This window comes from Macaca mulatta, chromosome 13, assembly GCF_049350105.2.
Source record: "Macaca mulatta isolate MMU2019108-1 chromosome 13, T2T-MMU8v2.0, whole genome shotgun sequence".
Classification (NCBI taxonomy): domain Eukaryota; kingdom Metazoa; phylum Chordata; class Mammalia; order Primates; family Cercopithecidae; genus Macaca; species Macaca mulatta.
Window position 1 is genome coordinate 52,581,946 of NC_133418.1, and position 22,386 is coordinate 52,604,331.

General features: G+C 43.3%; 1 protein-coding gene across 20 annotated transcripts in view; it reads left to right on the forward strand.

Annotated features, from left to right (window-relative positions):
- EXOC6B (exocyst complex component 6B) overlaps positions 1–15,964 on the forward strand; it is a 678,312-nt gene extending 662,348 nt beyond the window's left edge. For 8 of the 20 annotated variants that reach the window (XM_077959247.1, XM_015112641.3, XM_077959245.1 and 5 more), the window contains 2 exons: positions 8,129–8,241; positions 12,530–15,964. In XM_077959247.1, the coding sequence (XP_077815373.1) occupies positions 8,129–8,241; positions 12,530–12,656 (240 nt within the window). In that variant the 3' untranslated portion in view covers positions 12,657–15,964. Of the gene's footprint in view, positions 1–8,128; positions 8,258–9,412; positions 9,466–12,529 lie in introns of all 20 variants that reach the window. The other 12 variants (XM_077959258.1, XM_077959242.1, XM_077959252.1 and 9 more) reach the window with 3 other exon arrangements.
- The last annotated feature ends 6,422 nt before the right edge of the window (positions 15,965–22,386 follow it).

Below are 22,386 nucleotides of genomic sequence, written 5' to 3' on the forward strand. Positions count from 1 at the left end.
GTCTATCTTGTTTAACATGAAGAATTCTTCTGGAATGTATATCAAGTGCAAATTCAGGTTTTCCTGCATCAAGTTTACTTCAAGGACACACCTGCTTTGGGAGTGCAGTTCTCTACAGGACTCAGCGTTCCTGTTCAAGCGAAAACATGTAAAAAAAATCACCCCTGAGGAAGAGGGGTGTGGCCACTGTCAGTGTGTCTTAGCATCTGTGTCTGTCTGCATGCCTACCTTAGCTCATACTATGCTTTGCTCCCCATGGAATCCTTGCAGGTTTTCTGGAAAGAGGAGGCTTTCTCTAACATGAGGTAGGCCCCATGTTGCCTACTAAGACCCAACCCACATGTCACCAAACATCTGCTGTGTTTCCAGTCACTAATCATAGGTGTCTTCCATTGGAACCTTAAATTCACATGTCTGGGACTGGATTCCCACTCACCTGTCATAGGTATCATCTCTCCTGTTTGATGCTTTCTTCTTCCTTATACAACTTTTCTTCTAGTGCTGGGCAAGAGCAGCCTAGGTTTGGTCCATTTGGAATGTTTGATATGAGAAGCACAAAGTATAAGTCTCTCCCACCATCTAGCCAATATCGTTGCTACAAAATGTTAGCTGACCTATTTAATTCCATTTTCCATGTCTTTGCTGACTACCTGCTGAGAATCTAGCCCATATAATAGTCTGCTGTTGAGGAGTCAGAAGGAGAAAACATAATCCCCATCCTTGGGGAGCTCCTGTCTACATGGGAGATGAGGCTTATATGCCAAGAATTGGCAGTGAAGTTAGGGTACATCCAACAATTCTCTTCACTTATGAATAGACATGATATGAATTGGTTTGGTAACAGACAGTCCAGGAGGAGAAACAAGCAGGCCGTTCTCCACCAGCCTCCGCATTTCTATTTTCTGAGTTTTTTTTGGGTAATCCTTTCTGCCAAAGAAAACTCAAGTACCCCCAGGATGGTTTGCTTGTATATTGCCTGTAATTTTTACTTGATGATTTCTTTCTAGTCCTTTAGCCATGAGCAGCTCATCCATCTGAATTATTTCTAGACTTGCTGCCAGAGACATGTATATTTGTGTACACTAACAAAGATCAACCGAGTCCTGCTTTATCCTAATAATAATCACATTCCTAAGGTCCTTCTTGGAACTTTGCATTTGTTCTACTATTATAATGCTGCCTATTCTCTGTCCAGTTAACTCACTGTATGGCCTTGGACTAGTTTTCACTTTGACTTGTTTGGATTTTTCTAGTCTTTCCCAGCTACTGTTGTAAAAAAGAAAGTCTGTTCAGAAATTTGGCATAGTCTCAGATGAGTATCTAACTCAGACAGAATCAATCAGGATTAAAAAATCAAAACAAAACAAAACAACAACAACAAAAAAAAACCAGCTGTGGCATCTTGGGGGGTGTGAGCCAACAAACCATCTCCACCACTTGTCTACTTTGTGATTTTTAGCAAGTTGCTTATGCTTTCTAGTTCTTGGTCCTCTCCACTCTCCCCACCCTCCATGAAATCAAAATTATAATTTGAGTCTTACTAAGCCCAGGGAATTTTCTAAAAAAACAAGGAAATATACCAGAGGGAGCTTTAGAACTTTGCCAAAGCCCTAGTTAAGAGTCACACAGATAAAAGTTATATAGGAAGAAAAAAAAGTATCCTATCATAGTGGCCTGTTTAATATATAACCTGATTAAAAATGTCTCCCCTTGTCATATCCTTTTCCACTTACATGCATTTTTGTATAATAACCAGTAATCACATAATTTACCATTTTAATTAACCTATATAGCTTATAAAGTATTATATCAACTACTACACTAGTTTAGTTCCCCTGTTCTATTAAATACCACAAATAGATAACTCTGTGTTTGAAATCAAAGCATCGTTAATGATGGGTTGAGTTTGCGTTTGATTGAATTAGCCTTAACATTTATCAGAATTTCCTACTCTAAAAATCTAGCACTCTCCTGTTCTACCAAGTTAACATGAAATGCTCCAAAATGTAATGTCTGGTCTGTCCCTTGAAAATGACTTTGCTTACCTAGTTTACAAAAACAGCATTTTCATGAATACATCAAGAATATAATCATTAATGAGGAATGAGCTTCTAGGGAGTGAGTTCTGAGATATGCCATTACATGACAAAACAAAGTGTAAAAGAGTAGCTATGATATGCTACCCTTCAAGAGAGAAAGAGGAAGATATAAGAAAATATATGTGTGTCTGCTCATTGGCGTAAAATAAATAAAAGAAGGACAAACCAGAAACTAGATTGGTTATCTACAGGAATGGATAGGAAAGATATAGAAGAAAGTGGGGAGAATGGGAACAGGCTGGAATGAGGAGGGAGTAATACTTCTCTGAGAACATTTTTTATATTGCTGTTACTCTCAGAACTATAGTATTGTTTCACATACCCCAAAATTAATAATGAAAATCAACTGGAATGTGGGGGAATCAAAGGTGGAGCACAAGCAGTGAAAAATGAACATAGCTGAATTATAAAAGAAAAACACAACCATATTGAAAGTAATGACAAAGAAAATAACTAACCTAAGTAACTTTAGAAATCAGTATTTTCTGGGGCAGGAGGATCACTGGAGCCCAGGAGTTCCAGACCAGCCTGGGCAACATAGCAAGACCTCATCTCTACAAAAATAAATATTTAAAAGTTAGCCTGGGCATAGTGGTGTGTGCCTGTAGTCCTAGCTACTCAGAGAGGTGAAGGTGGGAGGATTACTAGAGCTCAGGAGTTCTAGGCTGCAGTAAGCTATGATTGCACCACTGCACTCCAGCCTGGGCAACAGAGCAAGAACTATTCTCTTAGGAAAAAAGAAGGAAGGAAGGAAGGAAGGAAGGAAGGAAGGAAGGAAGGAAGGACGGGGAGAAGGAGGGAAGGAGAGAAGGAGGGAAGGAGGGAAGGAGGGAGGGAGGGAGGGAGGGAGGAAGGGGAGAGGAAAAGGAAGGAAGGAAGAGAAGAAAAAGAGAGAAGGAAGGAAGGAAAAGAAAGAAAGAAAGAGGGAAAGAAAGAAAAAGAAACAGAAAGAAAGAGAAAGAAGAAAGAAAGAGAAAGAAGAAAAAGAAAGAAAGAGAGAAAGAGAGAAAGAAAGAGAGAAAGAAAGAAAAAGAAAGAGAGAAAGAAAGAAAAAGAAAGAAAGAAAGAAAGAAAGAAAGAAAGAAAGAAAGAAAGAAAGAAAGAAAGAAAGAGAAAGAGAGAGAGGGAAAAGAAAAGACGGGAAGGAAGGAAGAAAGGAAGGGAGGGGAGGGGAAGGGCACAGTGGTGAGTTTGTGCTAATAACAAATAGATGGATAAATTAATAGTGGGGAAGAGAGAGTACTTGCTTACAGTAGAATGAGTGACAACTCATAAATGTGCAAGGAAGGATGGTGTTGAGATAATCAGCAGTTTTGAAGCTATCATAGTAAACATTGGGTTAGGCAAGAATCCTCACTGGATAACAGTGTATTTGAATGTCTTAAATCTTCACAGTTCCAAAGGAAAACGTAATAACTAGATGTTGGGAGAAATCAGACAACATCTTAATCAGGTGATCAAAATTAATATCATCAATGAGGGGAAAATGAGCATCGTATGCCTCCAGAGGTGATACCCTGAGGAGGACATAGCATCACTTACGTAGTATTCTGCTGAAGAATTCGTGTCTTGAATCTTATAAGAAGCCACTAGACAAAACCAAACTGGGAAAAAATGGAGGCAGGGGAACTATATTCTTCAAAAATGTCAATATCATATAAGAAAAAGAAAGGTTGTATAAATATTCCAGATTAAAGGAAACTAAAGAGACATGACAACTAAACGTAATACTCAGTCCTAAAATTATATCATGTAGTAGAACAAAAATAAAAGAGGCTATAAAGGATATTACTGGGTCAACTTACAAAATTTAATATGGATCATATCAACATTAAACTGAAGTTGAAAATTATTCTGTGATTATATAAGAAAATATTCCTAATCCTTAGGAACACTGAAGTATTTGAGAATAAAGTCCCAGTTTACTTTGAAGAAACTCAAGAAAAGAAATAACATATGTGTGCATGCATGGGTGTATGTATATGAAGAGAAAGAATTCAAGTGCTGGAGCACATGGGGTAGAATATTGACAGTGGATGGATCTGGATGGAAGCAATATGTTGCTCTTTATACTATGCTTATTCTTTCAACTTTCTGATAAATTTGAAATATTTCCAAATGAAAGATATAAAAATAAAAAAGAAACATTAGTGGTCACTAGTGATGATCACTAGTGTGGTCATTAGTGATAACTGAGTGTTCTTGCAGGAGAATTTATAGCAATCTAACAAGGTTGTTGTACGTGGAGAATCGGCTGGGAGGGTCTGATTGACCTTGAAAGTCAGTCTGGAAATCAAAGTACTAAATGGATAAATAGGCCTGCTGGTTTTCTTGGCTGTTCATTCTAACACTGTTCTGTGGAATCCAGTAGAAGTGTGCCTCCAAGCAGCTCACTTAGTTAAGTACCCTCACTCTCTGTCCATCTGTCTCAGAGAAGGCCATAAGACCTAGCTTGAGGCCACCCTAAAAGACTGTGGGAAGCAACATGACCCAGAGTGTGATCTATAGGCTCATGGTGGTTGAACTTAATAGACTTACGTAGCTTCCATGACTGTAGTGGAATAAATTAGATAGATTGTCATTCCAGAGCTCTTAGGCTCACCATTGGCATTGACTTTGGCAGGAAGACAAAAATGGAAATCCTTATGATGGTAGTGGCTGCCCTAAATGGCCCACCACTGCCATCATGCTGGCTGCAGCAGGGAGGCAAGACCGGGGCTGCATGCTCCATGGAGCTGGTGGGAGCCAGGGAGCAGGCAGGAGCCCTACCCTCCTGGGCACAACTGCAGCCACCCAAACCATGGCTGTGGACCCAGGCGTCCCTGCACTCTTGGGGGCCTGGGAAGGCCCCTCCCTGCTCTTGTAGGCTTTTAAGTGCCTGCTCCCACTGCATGGCTTCTCCCTGTTGTCAGTGCTGCTCCAGTCTTGGAGCAAAGTTGGGGCTGACCTCAGGTGCCATGAATGGGAGCAGAAAGCAGACAGGTTCCTGGGCAGAAGGGGGCAGGTCCCCAGTGAGGCCTGACTTTCAGGCCACAGAAGGCCTGAAGGCTGGTGGCCAAGCTGCCAGTCCTGCAGACCAGAGTAGGGACTTGGCTGCCCGTGGACCAGATGGCATGCACTTCCTCCCCTCTGAGGCCCAGAAAAGCCCTGAGCTCAGCCAGAACAGAGGAGAGGACAGAGAGACAGCAGAACGAACAGCTGCAGAGAGGAGCCACTCTCTCTGCTGATAGCTGAACACTTATCAAGACGACCTGCCTACAGAGAGGAGCAACCCTTTCTGCTAGAAGCTGAATACTTGCTGGGACACCCTGGCTTCTGAGAGGAGCTTCCCACTGTGGGTCATCTCTGAGCTGTTCTGTTGCTCAATTAATCTCTTCATTTTGCTCACCTTCCACCTGTGTGTGTACCTCATTCTTCCTGGTTGCAGGACAAGAACTTGAGACCTACTGAATGGTGAGGCTAAAAGAGCTGGGGTAACACAAACAGGGCTGAAACATACCCCCTGCTCGCCACATTGTGGGTGAAGAGAAGGAGAGAAGAGCTGCAGCTCTTTGTAGAGCCCAGACATGGGAGCTCCCTGAGCCAGAGCTGTGACTCCCTCTTTGGGGCCCTGTGGTTCTTGGCATCTCCAAGCTTCTGGGTGCTGCCACATTCCCCGGTGCCATCCAGGAAAGCTGCTTGCAGTGCACCTGGTCCAGCTGCATTCGCATAGAGAATTGGTGTCCATGCTGGCACCTGGAGCTGCCCACCCCATGGCAGCACCCAGCGCGTCTGACTGTGCAGTGACTGGACCCCACACTTACTCACACACACCCCTCGCTGCTCCACACCTGACTCCAGTGTCCCTGGCAGGCATGAGCTCAGCCTGCCAGGCCAAGTGGGTGTAACAAACCCAGTGGGCCAGAGCAAAACTCAAGGCAAAAGTGCCACCAGCCACAGGTTTCCGGCCAGAAAAGCGACACCCCAAAGATCCCATAACTTAGAGCTAAGCCATGAACTTCTCTCCACTGTCCACTAGTGACTTCCCATGTGTCATTAACCAGAAATACATGGTAGTATTAGCAATAAATCAGAAGTACTAATACATTAATTCCAGCACAGAAATTAGGAATTCATTTGAAAAGAAGGTAATACATGCATGTATATGTCCATGTATGCTGAAAAAGTAGTATCTAAAATAGCTTTAAGAAATGATTTTCCAGTTTTTCCAATTAGACTTTTTTGATATTCATTCACTTTTCTTATCAGCTCCTTAATAGACAAATAGTAAAAGGCTTCCTAGGTTTTGTTTTGTTTTTTAATTTGTGAAAAAAATTTTAATTGAAAAAAATGCTATATTTTTTCATAGTTCTTTCCCTAGGAGTTGCGGGAAAACATAGTGAAATGTGTAAAGCATAGTACTGGAAGAACTTTAGAACAAGGGGTACTCTCAGTGTCTGTCGTGGAAGCAAGTAAAGAGGAGCTGTCTTGAGTGGTCTTTGAAGACCATAGGACAGAAATACTGACGCTAGAGTAGAAAGTCAGGAGAAATTCTCTTCTAAAGGAGAACTCTCTGAGGCCTTGGGTCAGCAGAAAGAAGTGGTAGAAGCCTTTTAACTTGCCAGTGAAAATAGGCATGACCTGAAAATGGCCTGAGGGGCCGTTTGGGACCATCCTGGCCCAGACCAAGCAGCGTGCCTGTCTCTCCCCGACTGCTTCTCTCATCTCTAAAATCCCTTTCTTGGCTGAGGGTGTAAGGGCTTTTCTCAGTTTTAGGTTTGGGACTTCAGCCATTTCCCATCCTGCTTCAGGAAGTTCATAACTGCTATTCTAAGAGACTGGATGAAGTGGAGACTTGGCCAAATAGGGCAAGGCCCATACTGCCTGTTTGCCCAGCTGCATAGTGAAGACAGATATGGAGGAAGGTGTGCCTAGAGCCCAGGTTCTGGCATTGGATATGACTGCACTCTCAGCCTCTCTGCCTTTGTTCTGCACAGGCAGCCATCTACTTGTCCTCATCAGCAGTTACCTATCTCCTGGAAAGGGAGAAACGGAGAATGTCTTGAGTCAAAAGTACTGTGAGGGTTCTCCCTCTATGCAGTGATGTGAGTCTGGGACTGTGCCCCTTCTAGAAGCTTTTGTTTGTTTGTTTTACTTAGTTGCAATTTTTGAATATTTGTTAGTGTGATGTCTGAGGCTAAAACTGGCTGGGAAGGAAAGCCTTTGACAAAAGTTTAGCTTCTTTCAGTCAAAATCTCCCCCAGTGTCAGAACTCAGCTCACCCTCAGAAAGCTCTCATTGTCTTTTCACACATCTAGCTCTTGGCACTTCTCTTTAACACTGATAACCCAATTCTAGACTCTGTGTCCTCAATCATGGGCTAATCTACTATGGCCCAGATTTCATCTTCTCAGCCTGTGTCTGCATAGGCATAACACATATTGCCTCTTAGAAATGCTACATGATCCATTTACGCCTTGGTTCAGTGTTTCTGTGTTGTCTGTGTGTCCTATTTGTATATAGGCATGTATATATGTCTGTATTACCTAAGTCAGTGCAGCAAGTCAAAAAACTGATACTTGAGCCCAGACCTTTTAACCTTGAAGTTCAAACAATTGCATATGTGGCACTGGACTACATCCACCTTTATCTGTTCTTTGTTAAATACTGAGAATGGTTCTTGGCATGTGGAAGGCATTTGATAAATATTTATTAAATGAGTAAGTGAATGATTATTATGATATTATTATCATATTTGATTCAGTCTAGTGTTAGTTTCTTTACAGGGTTGCCTCTGAGAGCTAACTGCTGGCATATAGTCTTAGCAACATTTCCATACTGCTTATGGCAGAGATAAGTCTGCCATCTAATGTTTACTCATTTATTTTCTTGGTTGAAAGAATAGTCTGAAGCTGTTCTTTTTCTTATTATATTTTAATTTTTATGTATCTAATTTATTAGCTGGTAGTGAAGGATGATGAAGTTTCTGGTATCTTGGTTTGTCTTGTCTGTCTGACTAATCCCTGGGGTGGGGTTTGGATATTTTACAGCTTTTGGATCTTTTCATCCAGTGGGATTGGTCAACCTACCTTGCTGACTATGGTCAGCCCAACTGCAAGTACCTCCGGGTAAACCCAGTGACTGCTCTGACCCTGCTAGAGAAGTGAGTACCTAGTCCAGTGGTCTGTGTTGGGAGGTGGGGAGACAGGGATGGGGTTTGGCATAGAAGATAATTTTGCCACTGCCAATATCTTGAAAGATAGCCTTGTTCTGGAAGTTGCCATAGGCCATGGGTGCTGTCAACAATCTCAATCACTGGATTTGGCAGGCCAGTCTTCCTCTTGTGGCTTATTCATTCCTGAGCCCCCAACAAGCTAGGCCAAGTATGGATCAGAATTGGACTCTGACATTACCTTCTAGTTTAATGGGTCTTTTACTAGTGTCTCTTACTAGAGATGGCAAGAGAAGAAAGAAAAATGGCTTGCTTTGGGGCTCAGGCCAGCCTGGTGAACAGAATGAGGCTGCCCTAGTCATCTGGGGTATGATGATAGATAGTGCAACTCCACAGAACAGATGGCTTCTCTGGTTCCTAGTAGAGAATCCCTGAAAATTATTGAGAATTACTGAAACCTTCATCTGTTCCCAACTCCCAGCCCCTGCCAGACTGAGCTTTATTGTACTGACTATCCCAACAAAGCTGTCTTGGAGAATGTGTCTGATTTTTGCCTTAGGCAGTCACTAGCCTGCAGAGGATTCCCTGCCACAGAACTGTAGCCTCTCTGAAGCAGAGGTGCTACCACTGAAAGTAAGTTAGGTAGCTCCAGGAAATCTCAGGGCTAACCAATATGTCACCCAGAAGCTGGGAAATGCTATGTATTACAGCCTGGCTCTGGCTTTGCTAATCTCTTAGAGAGCTGGCAGGTCAGAGACCAAGACCCACATAAAAAGGCAGGTTTCTCTTGAAATCTGAGAAACTAGTTAATCCCCAGCTACTTGGAAGAATGCCCTGCCTCTAGGCAGTGTAGGAAGTCTACATATATGGCCAGTCAGCCACATCTCAAATCCTAGGAAGGCAAGACTCAGAGTCCAGGAAGTCAGAGTGGAGCCTTAAGCAGAAGGAGAGGTCAAGGTCTATTCTTCTTACTATGCAATATGAAAGGGGGAGAAAAGGGGAAGAGGTGAAGGGTAGGCAAGAGCATGATGCAGGGGTATGTATTTGGAGCCAAGAGACTAAAAACTCAGACTACAGTTTTCTCCTGACCACGTCAGAGATTGGTGTTTCCATTTTAACTTTGTTTCCCATGGTTCTCTCTCCCACTGACCTTCCTCCCTAGGATATCTAGAGAGTAAGTATATTATTCACTTGGGCCTTTTCCATCACTTTGAGGCAAGTCCTTCTGGTTTCCTCATTGACACTAATGACTACACTAAAATCCCTAGCCTCTGAGTTGTCCCCACCCTGACATACTAATCTACTAAACCAGCCTGGTGCCAACTGGCTGGCTGCCTTCTCTATCCTTGGCCCTTAGAGTGACCCTTGGCTTACTAATTCCTTTGGGGCTGGGAGTGGCAGCAGGGATTTTCTCCCATTGTGCCAGGTAAAGGGTTGTTCCCATTCAACCTCTTGGCACACTCAATATTCTTGCTAGTGTGGGGCCTGAAATAAAGCCCTGACCAAAGGGAGCTCCTCAGCAGCCTCCCCTACCTCTTGGTGGCTTTAAAATCTAGAACCCGCATCTCTTATAGAAGACCCTTTATTAGAAGCAAGGCTTAATCCCACAGTTCTTGGTGCTAAGGTGAAAGAAGGGAACATTTTGACCTTTGAGTTGGTGCTTAAATGGTCATATTTAATGGTCATTATGTATCCTTCAAATGGGCTCTGGGATTCCCTTCAGTTATTTACTTCTCTCAGCAGTCCTTTACTCTTCTGTTCCCAAGAATCTCTGGATCTAGGAAATACTGGCTCATTCACTTCCTATGGCTCAACAATAGTTGAAAATAATTAGCCTCTCCCTACCATTCTGGAGCGCTGGCCAGTAAAGAAGCTATGTGCTTAGCCCTAGCAATCAGAAGAGTTTAAAAGCTTCTTCCAAACACAGTAGATCAAAGGGCATCCAGATCACTACAATCCGTGTCTCCCAGCCTCATAGGAATTGACCCCTTTACCTGACCTATTCCTGCTTTTCCACAGCCAGCTCTACCATCAGATCTTGACTCTCCTTTTCAACCTGGCACTTCTTAGCAGGGTGAAACGGAAAGACCCAAAGACCTGCTAAAGACATTTAGGGAAAAGAAGTGACCCCTGCATCACTGAGAGGTGGCCATAGCTGTTAATAAAGTAGAACAGGATACTGGGCTTTCAGAATGGGATGGAAGGTGGGAGGGCTGACTTTTGGTTTTGGAGCATTCCTGAGTGGAAACCAGCAGGCCACCATTAGCCCTCAGGGTACTTGAGTTTATCTTTACAGTGCCTTGTTCTAACTCCAGGTCTTAACGACCAAGAAATTCTAGCCTGTGAGGCCAAAGACTACCCTCTTTCTCCCAGATATTACAGGAGCCTCCCTGTGGGAGCTGAAAGCCAGCGGGCTGCCTGTCTCTCAGCTGCTTCTAGGAGCCGTGAAATTAATGATAATGCAGGATATTAAACTAAATGTCCTATGAATATAGGAAGTGGTTTTCTTCATTTCTTTTTGTTTGTTTTGTGTTGTTGATAATGTTTAGATATATAGTATACCCAGCAGAGGAAAGGGAATCTTTCCCTGGGACTATCTAAAACCAGGCCAGTTCCACAAACATAATTGTGCCACTAGTATATAAGGGAACAAATATAGTAATTATCAGAGGCTTGAGGACCCTCATTCTTTCTCTTCAACTAGTGCAGTCACTTGCCCTTCTTCTTCCCCTCCAAGCACAGGCCTCCACATGTGGGTGGTCGTACCTTATATTCAGTGTTCTGAGTTTGCTTGATGAGTAATTCCAGCCTGAAGGCCTTTGAGCTTAGATCAGTGAGAGAATTCTTAATTAGTCTGTGGCTATCACTGTCAGCCAGAGCCATACAGCTGTGGTGCTCATTAGAAACTTCTTGCCACATATAATGCCCTTATGGAATACATATATTGTAAATTTATATCATATATACCAAACATAAATGCCCCTGTAGGATCTCTGGCCTTTTGACTCACTGGCCTCTAATCTGCTCCTCTGCAAAGGGCCACCCACAGTGGGGGGGAAAAAGTGGTGCAGGATTGACCAAAGTCCCCTGGGAAATATGCCTGGGGGCAATTTATAGCCTGGTGCCATGTTCCTTCCCTTTAGCCTATCTCCATACAGCCCAGGGAGCAGTGAAGTCAGAGGGCTGGCCCAGCTCTGGTGAAGACTGGCCCTATCCCAGAAAGAAATCTGTCTTGGCACTGTTCTCAATTGTCTAACACTGGAACTAGCTGTGGGATATGGGTCTGGTGTGCAGAGGCTAGGACAAGAGTTAGTGGCCACCAATATATGTCAGGGGTTGTGAGCCCTGTGCAGGGAATAGCAAATTCCTGAATTCTGTCACAATTGCTTAGACTTGGGGGTTCTGTGACCATCTCAACCTAGTCTTGACTTTCTTGTCCATGTTTCCCCATTAGGGCTGTCTACCTGAAAGAACCACTGGCCAGAATTGCCCGTGGTTCTAGAAATATGCCATCTGTGAAGCTTTAGCATGACCCAAAGGTCAAAGGTCTGGAGGTACAGACAGCCCTTGAGGACTCAAGGGCTTTTCATGTAAAAAGCTCTGGTTTGTGGAGTGAGAGGATGGCCCAGCCCTTTGGCACATGCTTTCCTAAGTAACCATACTCTCTTAGTCACCACACCGCCTATGTGCCATTACCCTGAGACAAAAGGAAAAAGGTCAGTCAAGCCCTTAGTTTTGTTAGGGATGGGATAGAGTAGCCAGCTAGAGTGAGGTTTAGAAATACACAGTGGCCTTTGGTTATTCATGTTCTCTTGGAATTGCTAGTTAAGAACACTTTTCCTGCTTTACCTTTCAAATGTTATCTCGAAGGTCCCAACAGGATTTAGTAGGTTCATGAGGTAATGAGTGGATCCTAGACATTCTATAAGGGTTTATTGACCAGCAGAGCTGTTCCATGTCCCACACACCTATAGCAGGCACATACCTGCTGAGAGAAGGGAATGAATTAGGTGGAGCAGGTATAAGGGATAAGGAGATTGGCCCCTCCAAAACTAGGTCTTGACCAGTTTCCAAAGGTGACTGAAGTTGAGAGATGTAGGTGCCAGAATGCCAGCTTCCTGATGAGTAGGTGAGGGTGGGCCTGACACTGGAGATATTCTGGATGCTCTCATTACTCTGGATAGTGGTTAAGATGCATTGCCATCCTGCCTCCTGCAGGTTCTCCTTCCACCATTGTTTCCTCAAACACGTTGCCCTTTTTCTTTCCTTCTCTGTTTAGGATGAAGGATACTAGCCGCAAGAACAACATGTTTGCACAGTTTCGGAAAAATGAGCGAGACAAGCAGAAACTCATTGACACTGTGGCCAAGCAGCTCCGAGGACTCATCAGCAGCCACCACTCATGAAGGGTGGCCTGGACCTACAGAGGCGACTTGCTGCAGCCCCTTTGTCTGGGATCCAACCCCAGCTGACCCTGCATTTGTGTATTCTTCTTCAAAGAGAGCATATGTATTTTTTTATTAACCCCTGTGCAGTATTCACATAACATTTCCCTATAGTAAAAGAGGCACAAGAATAAGCAAGTACATGAGATGTTGCTAGGCTGGGACTCAGGGGAAGTTATTACTACACTATCTGTGTTATCTTAGAGATGGTGGTATCATCAATCCCAGTGTGATGAACCACCTTCCATCCATGGCTCTAAAGCTTAGGTCTGGGGCTTAGGAACCACAAAAAATGGGTATCTGGCACTGGGAGGTAGAGTGAATAAGCAAAAGGATACTAAAATATGTCCTGTTCACTCCTGGATGCCCATTCACCACATAGATGAGGCTGATTCTTCTCAATGCAAGGAAAGGGCCTGGCAAACATTATTTAATACACTAAGGGGAGCTCTGGAGGGTCATCTCCTCAGTCTGCTGACTTTCACTGGCTTGTGAACAAACATGTCATATGGCAAGATGACAGCTTCATTCCAATCCCCCAAGCTTGGCAATTTCTTTAGCCTAGATCTAACCTGAGGCTTTTACTGCAAATTTTTCTGGGGCAGGATACAGCTAAGTAGAGAGCAGTAATAATTGGATCCCATCTTTAACTGCAGATTGCCCCAACTCTAGAAGTGTTGAGTCTCAACCCGAGGAGTTTTTCTGGATCTTGAAAGCCAGTTTTCATGGAATCAGAGACCCAATCCCTTCCCTGCTCATCTCATTTCCTTCATTCACAGTCAGCACATTTGGTTCAGGACATAAATCAACAGTTATTTCCATAGGTCTTCACAGAGCGTCTGAGACTTAGCCTTCTCCAGTAATGCTGTTGAAATATTTCAGATTTCAGAAGCTTAAAAATGCCCTTACCTTACCCTTAGGTGAAACCTGAGGATTAGTTGGGATTGTTCCTTTATGTTTTAAAAAGCAGTTTTTTGGCTATGATCTTCAAGGAAATGTCACCAGCTCTGCACTGTGGGGGCAGCCATGACTGGAGTGGATGCATCTAGGGATGGAGACATTGTTACCATAAAGTCAGCAGAGCCAACCATGGCTTGTGACTTGTTGCCTCTGGCCCAACTGTCCTTCACTAAATAATATCCTAGATATTATTTTGTCATTGAAGCCCAAGGTTCCCATCCTCTTTTGAGATCCCCAAAGCCATCTTTGGCTTTGTCTGAGAAAGATTGCCTATAATCCTATCCTCCAAACTCTAAAGCCTGGAGCAGCTTAGCTTGGGAGGCTGCATTCATTGTCCCAGATGGACTCCTGAGACTTAATACAAGAGCTTTGCTATGAAGTCAGTCAGGGGAAACTGTACTTTAAGATACTTCAGAAAGATGCTACTATGGCTACTGGCAAGAGTATAATTGTGCATCACCAAACAATGACAAATAAGCCACACAGGCCTTTCCAGCTTGGATTGGTGGGAGGAGAGACTCATCAAACAGAATTCTTCACTACCTTTGTCAGCTACTGAGTTGCTTCTGGGGAGGGAGCACTTCCTTGCCCCCCACCACCCTCAACCCCTCTACCTCACTATATCCTATCACATCTTGATAGTCATGGGGAAGAGGATGTGCACACAGACATACAAACTTCCTCAAAGCTGGAGAGACCAGGCTACATGTGAGCTCACAGACGCCTGCTGCAGCTCATCCTGAGGGCTGGGTGGTTGGCCAGGGTTTCAGGATGAGGGTAGGGGATGAGCACTGCCACCCAGAACTTGATAAGCCAAGAGAAGGCAGGAGCCAAAATGGCATCGCCAAGCTCTCATCTTTGTTGAAACAAGTGAGAAACGATTATATTAATCTGAAGTTCTATTGCTTGAGAAGGGTTAAAAACACTTTTCTTCGCTAGTACCCCCTTTGCAGCAAGATCTCTTCAGCTTTAAGTGCTGAGAGACTTTGAAGTGGAAATGGAGAGACATGTAAGCATGCCACAGTGTTTATCTTTAGAGGATCATCATTGCTGGTCTCATCCCAAACCTCTGCCTTGGAAGAACTGTGCTATAGAGGAAAAGGTGAACAAGGTGGAGGAATAGGGGTTATTCTGCACAGAAGTCCCCTGAAAGAAAAAGCCTATTCAAGCTCAATATATAAAGATGGACCCTTTGATATATCTTCTCTCCATTCTTAGTCTACCTTCACCTTGTCTAACTAAAAGCAACATGCAGCTACTGAGTTATATGTAGAGGCATACTCTTGGTTGGCCAGGGAAGGTAAAAACAGGGACCAGCAATGTCAAGTTTTTGAATTAGAAAAGTGGACTGTTTTTAGTTTTGTCTATAGACCTGTAGCTGGGCCAACCCTTGAGAGGACTTGTGCAAAGCATGTGTGCCCATACCCATCAGACTCCTCAGATATGGCCTCAAATACCTAGAGATATAGAAACCCTGGAGGGCCTCAATAAGAGGGCAAGCACACAGATGGCTAGAAGCCTATATGGCTTTTGGTCAGGATGAACCCTTGGCCAAGTTCCTGAGGAAACCAGGTCTATGTTCCTGAAGGGACAGTCCAGTTTGGGACCCTATTAGGTTTCAGCAGTAATATAGGCTGCTTGCATCATTTTAACATTCATAGGAAAAATCTCTTTGAGCAGGCTATAAATGAAGCTGTTGCAGGAAAGAAGGAATAGGACCTGAAAATGGGAACCAGGAAGTGAGACCCTATTGGCAAAGGGAATGTACAGCTTCCAGGGTGCATTGCCCAGTGTTCTCATTGCATACCAGTCCTCCAAGTCAGTCTAGCCTTACTGTACACTTGACAAGTGCTTACTCAGCAAGTCACAGACCCACGGCCTTTTATCTCCCAAGATTGGCTTTGGCCATGACCTTCCTCATCAGGCCTCTGAGCACACTCTCTAGGGACTGCTGCAGAAATTCCCCTACCTTAGCCTCCCTTCTCCCAGGACTCCTCTCTTGACTGCAATTGCCTCTTCTTTTTTTTTTTTTTTGCCTGCATTCACAAGTACTTTTCACAAAGGTGTTGGAAATGGCGTTTTTATTTTGCACAGATAGTTGCACATTTATAGAGAAAATTAGGAAAGTCCATTTTTAACTCTGAAGGGAACTTTTTTCTCTAAAACTTACTAGTAAAGCTACTGATATGGATGGGCCGCATGGTTAGGGGAAATCTCCTCTGTGAAAAGAGCATGTTTATTCCTCTTGTACATTTTCCTCTTTTAACTGCTATTAAACAAGAAAGCCTACATACCTGTTTCAAAAGCCACGGTGTTGTCTCATGGGTATTTTGTTCTTCCATCCCATTTGCACAGTGCAACTGTGGTTGGTGAACTGGATGACTGACATTGGATCCCCACTCAGCTGGACTGAGGACTAAAGCAGGCAAGAGCCTAGTGGGGAGGAGAAAGCCTACCTTCCACACAAGGCAAGGAGCCGTACTGTGGCCTTGGAAACATCCCTAACCCCTGGGTTAGGTTTTTTTCCTGCTTATGCACCTAACACTGACATCATCATCAAGAAGAACTTTTTGAACTGCTTGAGTTAAGTGGAGCACTGGGCTAGGCAACTTGGAACCCAATGTTGAACACTAGCCCTGCCAAGGAAAGGCTTCCAGTCAAGATGGAGTGATGTAGGATTATCCAGAACAAAGCCAGGCTGCAGAAAAGGGAGAGATAAGCCTATTTTAGACTCAGTGCGGGAGGGGTACAGTCATCCTGGCCTAGTGAAGGAAAGGGTCTGGTTAGGAAAGACAGCTCAGAAGAGATGTTAATTAGCTGAGCCTTGAAGGGGAATGCAAGTCAAATTTTGTGAAGTCATAGGAATGAGTATTTTTGGTGCAGACCACATTAGAGTACAATGTTGGCATGAGCCTGGTATGTTCTGGGATGTAATGAAGAACCTCCTAAGCACATCTGGAACCATGGTAAGTAAGACCAGCAATGCCAGTGTAGCAACGCCCAGCCTGCTTGCCCTCCAGGCTAGCACACAAGCAATGGGAATAGACTAGAAACAGTTTTCTTCAGTAAGATATCTGACTGCTGCATCTGGGCTTTCATGCCCGAGACCTGGGCTTTAATCTCTGCAGTGCCACTTACTAGCCTCTGACCTTGAACAATTACTCAGCAAACTCCCTAAATATCATCATCCTCATCCATGAAAGCAGAATGGTAGTCTCCAACTTACAGGTTTGTTGTGAAGTGTAAATGAGCTGTGGAAGGTCAAAATGCTTAGCCAGTATCACATCGAGCAATAGCCTATGCAATATTTAAGGCCTTTTCCTCCCTACCTTCCAATTCCACAACATGCCTCATGGCTGAGCAAAGGACAAAGGTGTCCAGGGCTTCTCTGCCTCCTGACATCCTCTCCCCAAGTCCACTACAGGGTTGGTGATAGCCATGCCCCCCAAGCACCTGTATATGAAACAGAGGGACACGCCTTTCAAATCAGCCAGCCACCTGGCTCTGTGGACAGCCTATCCTCAACACTACCTGGAACCTTCTCTACTCTCGCTTTGGTGCCAAAACTTATACTTTCTTCTATTGGGAGTTCTTAACTGGGTGTCCAAGAACCATCGCAGATGTGTGTGTGTGTTTGCATGCATGTGTGCATGCCACCCATTTTTTTCTGGAAAGAAGGTTCATGGCTTTCATCAATGTCTAAGAAAGATTCATGACTAAAATACTGAATAATAACCAAATCCCTTCAGACATGTAGCTCTCCTCGTGGGGGAAAAGCCAGAAGCTCTAAGCAGTGACCCTTCTCCCTGCCTCATAGAGCTCTGATAGATTTTTCCAGCCCTGCTGGTCTGCCACCCACCTTCTCCAGAAGCCTCCCCCTGAACCCCATGTCACACCTAAAGACTGGTGAAACCACTGCTCCTGGCTTTCTCTCAGCATGCTGGGATCCTGAGGGGGGAGAGGAGGACTCTGCACTCTGAAAACACAGGGGCTTCCAGCTGGTTGGGGAGGTGACAGAGTTCAGTACAGAGACTTGGGCTATCACAGTCAAACAACCTGACTCACCCCAGAACATTTCCCACAGCCTCAGTACTGACTCTTATGACTTCCAGCCCAAGGCCTTGTCCAGAGAGAGACCAGTAACCCTGTGGGGTGCTCTGAGGCAGAAAAACAAAGCAAATCAAAACAGCCCAGGGAAGGATGTGAAGCAGTCACCACCTTGCCCCTTTTCTCACAGCTGGGCTTCTTATCTGCCTGCCAGACAGATGCGGATGGGGAATAGCTGGTGGGAGATAAGAGGAGGCAGGGAAAGAAAGTGCCAAACCCTTTCCCCAGAGGCCTCATTTTGAATTTAATGGACGGAGTTTGCCGGGAATGAGAGAGGCTACAGGCCCTAGGGACCAGAAGACAAAGGCTCTTGAGGAAGTGCAAGGGGGAGGAGGAGAGGAGTGAGGGCCAGGCATTGTGTGGCAGAGCTACCCCTCTATCTGTTTCAATCACTGGTGGGGTTAGGGTTACCCTGCATTTGGGGCCCCAGCTGCTTTGTGGGGTCTGTGACATCAGCTGTTGTGATGGTAATGGATGGGCCTCTCGCAGGGGGCACCCCCTCCTTGGCCAGCTCCTAGAGAAGATAGAAGCTTCTATCCCCTCAGGGTGGGGGCCGCCTGGGGGCCCAGAATCGGACCCAAGACAACAGCCCTCCTCCTACCAGTCTGAACCCACTGCTAAGTGTAACTTCCAAGCCCAAGCTGTGACCTTCCTCTCTCCAAAGCTCCAGAAAAGGAATGGAATCTGAACATTGAGACGCTTTTCTGGCCCTAAACAATCCTCCCATTCTCTAGGCTCAATGATGGGTCTATTTCCTCCTGTAAATGGGTCTCGTAATCTTCAACTTTTACCTTTGCTTCTAAGGATAATTAATTGGATCTGCCTCTTGTTCTCCCCACACACTCCCCTCTCTGTTACAAGGCTCAGGTTATGCTGGGTAGATGGCTTTCTTTTTATTCCATGGGGTGCTTATTCTTAAAGCTGATGGAGTAAGGCCCTGCCCTCTCCAGTGATCCCCTTTTCCAGACAAGCCTGCTGGGGAAGCACCACTTCCGTGGGTACTTGTAAGGGGCCTATGACTGCACCAGCCAAAGGCTTTTCAGATAGCCAGTTTTAAGCAGCCATTCAGCTTTTTCCCAAGATTTTAGGGAAGGCATTTTCATGTAACACTCTCAGAAGCAAAGTAGGAATTCACTGGTGGTCTGGACACTGGAGACAGGGAGGCAAAGATGGGCAGCACCTAGTCCAGCAAATGGCACATGGGCACTCATGGTCAAATGAATGAGATTTTCAGAGGGGCAGTCATGTGCAAACGTGGGGGCTGTGAGAGCAGTACCCTTGCTGGGAGGACTATTTTACTATTGGCATTGTTTAGAATTGCCAACATAGAGTAGATAATAAAAAAAGCAAGCCAACTTTTAGTCTGTTTTATTGTGGTTTTAAATTTTTCAACAAACATGTACCATCCTATCCTTGTCATGCCACAGAGTAGGGAACAGGTTGAAAATAGGTTAAGAGTCAGGTGAGAAACCAAAGTGGCAGTGTAATTCCTGATGGGCAGGATGTGGTCCTGGTGGTAGTGATCAATGTGTATGTACATGAGTATTGTGTATGAGTATGTGGGTATCACACAGAATTAGAGCTTTCTCCACTGAATCCTAATCCCATTTCCCACATCTGATCACTGTTAATAGTATGATGATATTCTGTCCAATTATTTTAATCTGTATATACTGTCACAGAATTATCATCATAGTATATTTATTACAGTTTTACTTTTTACTTAATTTATCTGAAATACATTTCATTGGCAACATACAGAATTTCTTCATTCTTTACGAAGCCCATAAAGTTCTTCCATTGCATGAATGTACCATGAGTTTATTTAACCAGTTCTGAATTAATGAATATCGAGAATGCTTCCAGCATTCCACTCTTACAAACAATACTGTGAGATATTTGTATACATCTTTGCCTACTTGCTTAGGTATTTCCATAGCATACAATTTCAGGAGTGGAATTGGTTGGTTAAAAGCGATGAATATTGGCCAGGTGCAGTGGCTCACACCTGTAATCCCAGCACTTTGGGAATTCCAGTGCTTTGGGAAGCCAAGGCAGGTGGATCACCTGAAGTCAGGAGTTCAAGACCAGCCTGGCCAACATGGTGAAACCCCGTCTCTACTAAAAATACAAAAATTAGCCTGGCATGATGGTAGGCACATGTAATCCCAGCTACTCTGGAGGCTGAGGCAGGAGAATCACTTGAACCTGGCAGGTGGAGGTTGCAGTGAGCTGAGATCTGGCCACTGCACTCCAGGCTATGTGACAGAGTGAGACTGTCTCAAAAAACAAAACAAAACAAACAAACAAAAAACAAAAAACCTATGAGTATTTAAATGTTAATAGAAAGTATATAATTACTCTTTTGAAAATCACCAATTTACACTTTCTCCAATAGGTTATGAGAGAATCTGTCTCCCTATGAATTCTCAGTCCTACGTAATATTAATGTTTTTTTCCATTTTTGTCAGCCTTTCAAGTGAAAAATCATTTTCCTTTGTTCTTATTTACTTTTCTTTAATTTATAGTGAACTTAAGTATCTATTGATATTGTTTGTTGGTTATTTGTATTTCCTCTTGTATGAACTATTGAGATAGTCTGCCTTTTAAAAAATTAGGTTATTTTCTTTTCATATTGATTTGTAGTTCTTTGTTTTAGGGATTTTAGCTATTTGTCATTTGCATTGCGAATATTTTCCCAGTTTGTCTTTTGAGTTTGTTCATTGGTTCATATTAGTTAGAACCCTTTATTTTGCAGGTAACAAAAAACCCAATTCAGAAAATATTTACTGACCAAAAATCCAAAGGTGATTCAGGGTTAGTATGATTCAGTGACTTAAAAAGATGTGAAGGCTGTTTCCTTTCCTCCCCTCTACTCTGCCTTTTATGGTAAGAAGACCATCCTAAATCTCACTTCCCTCATGGTGCCTAATTGGCTGTCATTTTTCTACATTTCACATCCCCACACTACGTTTTACAGAAACTTCCAGTGGCTCTCTTAGAAGAGCAAGGAATTTTTTAATCCAATAAACCTCCAATATTGAGAGTCCTAAATTGGATTATATGTCATTCTTTTTTATCAGGAGCATGTCATGAATTTACTGCTTTTATCAGGGTTACTTGAACCAATCACTGTGGCAAGGGCAACAAGATTACCTTGATAAGTTAAAACAATCAACTCTCACCCTTGGAATTTAGAGTAAGGCGGTATGGATACCCTACCCCCAAACAAACTGCGTAGCATCCACACAATGGGGAAGACAGTGGAAAGAATGTGGAGAAGACAGCCTCAATATTCACTATATGGTGTTTTTTGCTGTATAGAATGTTTTTGTTTTCTCTTATTATTTTTTTTTTCTTTTTTGAGACAAGGTCTCCCTCTGTCACCCAGACTGGAGTGTGATGGCATGATCAAGGCTTACTGCAGCCTTGACTTCCCTGGCTCAAGCAAATCCTCCCACCTCAGCCTCCAGAGTAGCTGATGCTACAGGCATGTACCACCATGCCCACCTAATTTTTTTTTTTTTTTTTTTTGTAGAGATAGGGGTCTCACTTTGTTGCCCAGGCTGGTCTCAAACTCCTAGACTCAAGTGATCCTCCCACCTCAGCCTCCCAATGTGCTGGGGATTACAAGCATGACCCATAACACCTGGCTGGTTTTTCATTCTTGAAATGTCAAATTACAAGGCTTTTCCTTTATGATGTTTAGATTTCATGTTATACTTAGATGTCCCCACTTCAAAATCATAGAAATATTGGCCCGTGTTTTCTTCTGATACTTCATTTTTAATATATTAATCATTTATCAATTTGAAATTTCCTTTGATGTGAGGAGCATGGTTAGGGATCCAGCCTTTTCTTTTTTCCAAATGGCTAACTAGTTGTCTGTAACATCATTGATTAATTTTAAAATGTCATCTTTATCATATATTCAATTCATATTTATCTTTGATCTATTTCTGGATTTTCTTTATGGTCTCATGATCATTCTGTTTCTGAGCCATTACCAAATTGTTTTAATTACCATATCTTCATAATCTGTTTTAATATCTAGTAGCCCATTCCTATTAGAGGAAATACACCATACTTTCCTCTTTCAGAATGTTCCCAGATATTTATTCTTCCAGGTTAATTTTATAATTTTTTTCATTTCCAGTGTTCTATTTTGATTTGATTGGAGTTGCATTGAATTTATAAAATAATTTACAGGTTAAGGACATATTTGTAACACAAAGCCTGCCTATGCAAGGCCCTGTGCATTTATTCATCACATTCACATTCCTCAAACAGTTTAACATTTTCTGCATTTGGATTCTTCACATTTCTTACTTAGTACAATCATAAATGTTTTATGTTTTCATTACTGTTAAAAATGAGATCTCCTCATTCGTGTTCTATGTGTTCTTTTTGTTTTAATTACAAAAGTAATATGTACTCATCTATCAGATTGGCAAAAATCTTAAAGTCTGGTATTACCAATTATTGATGAGGATATGTAGGAACGGGATCTCATAAAGGTGGGAAGATAAATGAATATACCTACTTCACAGAGAAGCTTGGCGGTACCGATCCAAATCCCTTACTGGCAATTCAGAAACTGAAAAAGCTCATTCTTTCTTTACTG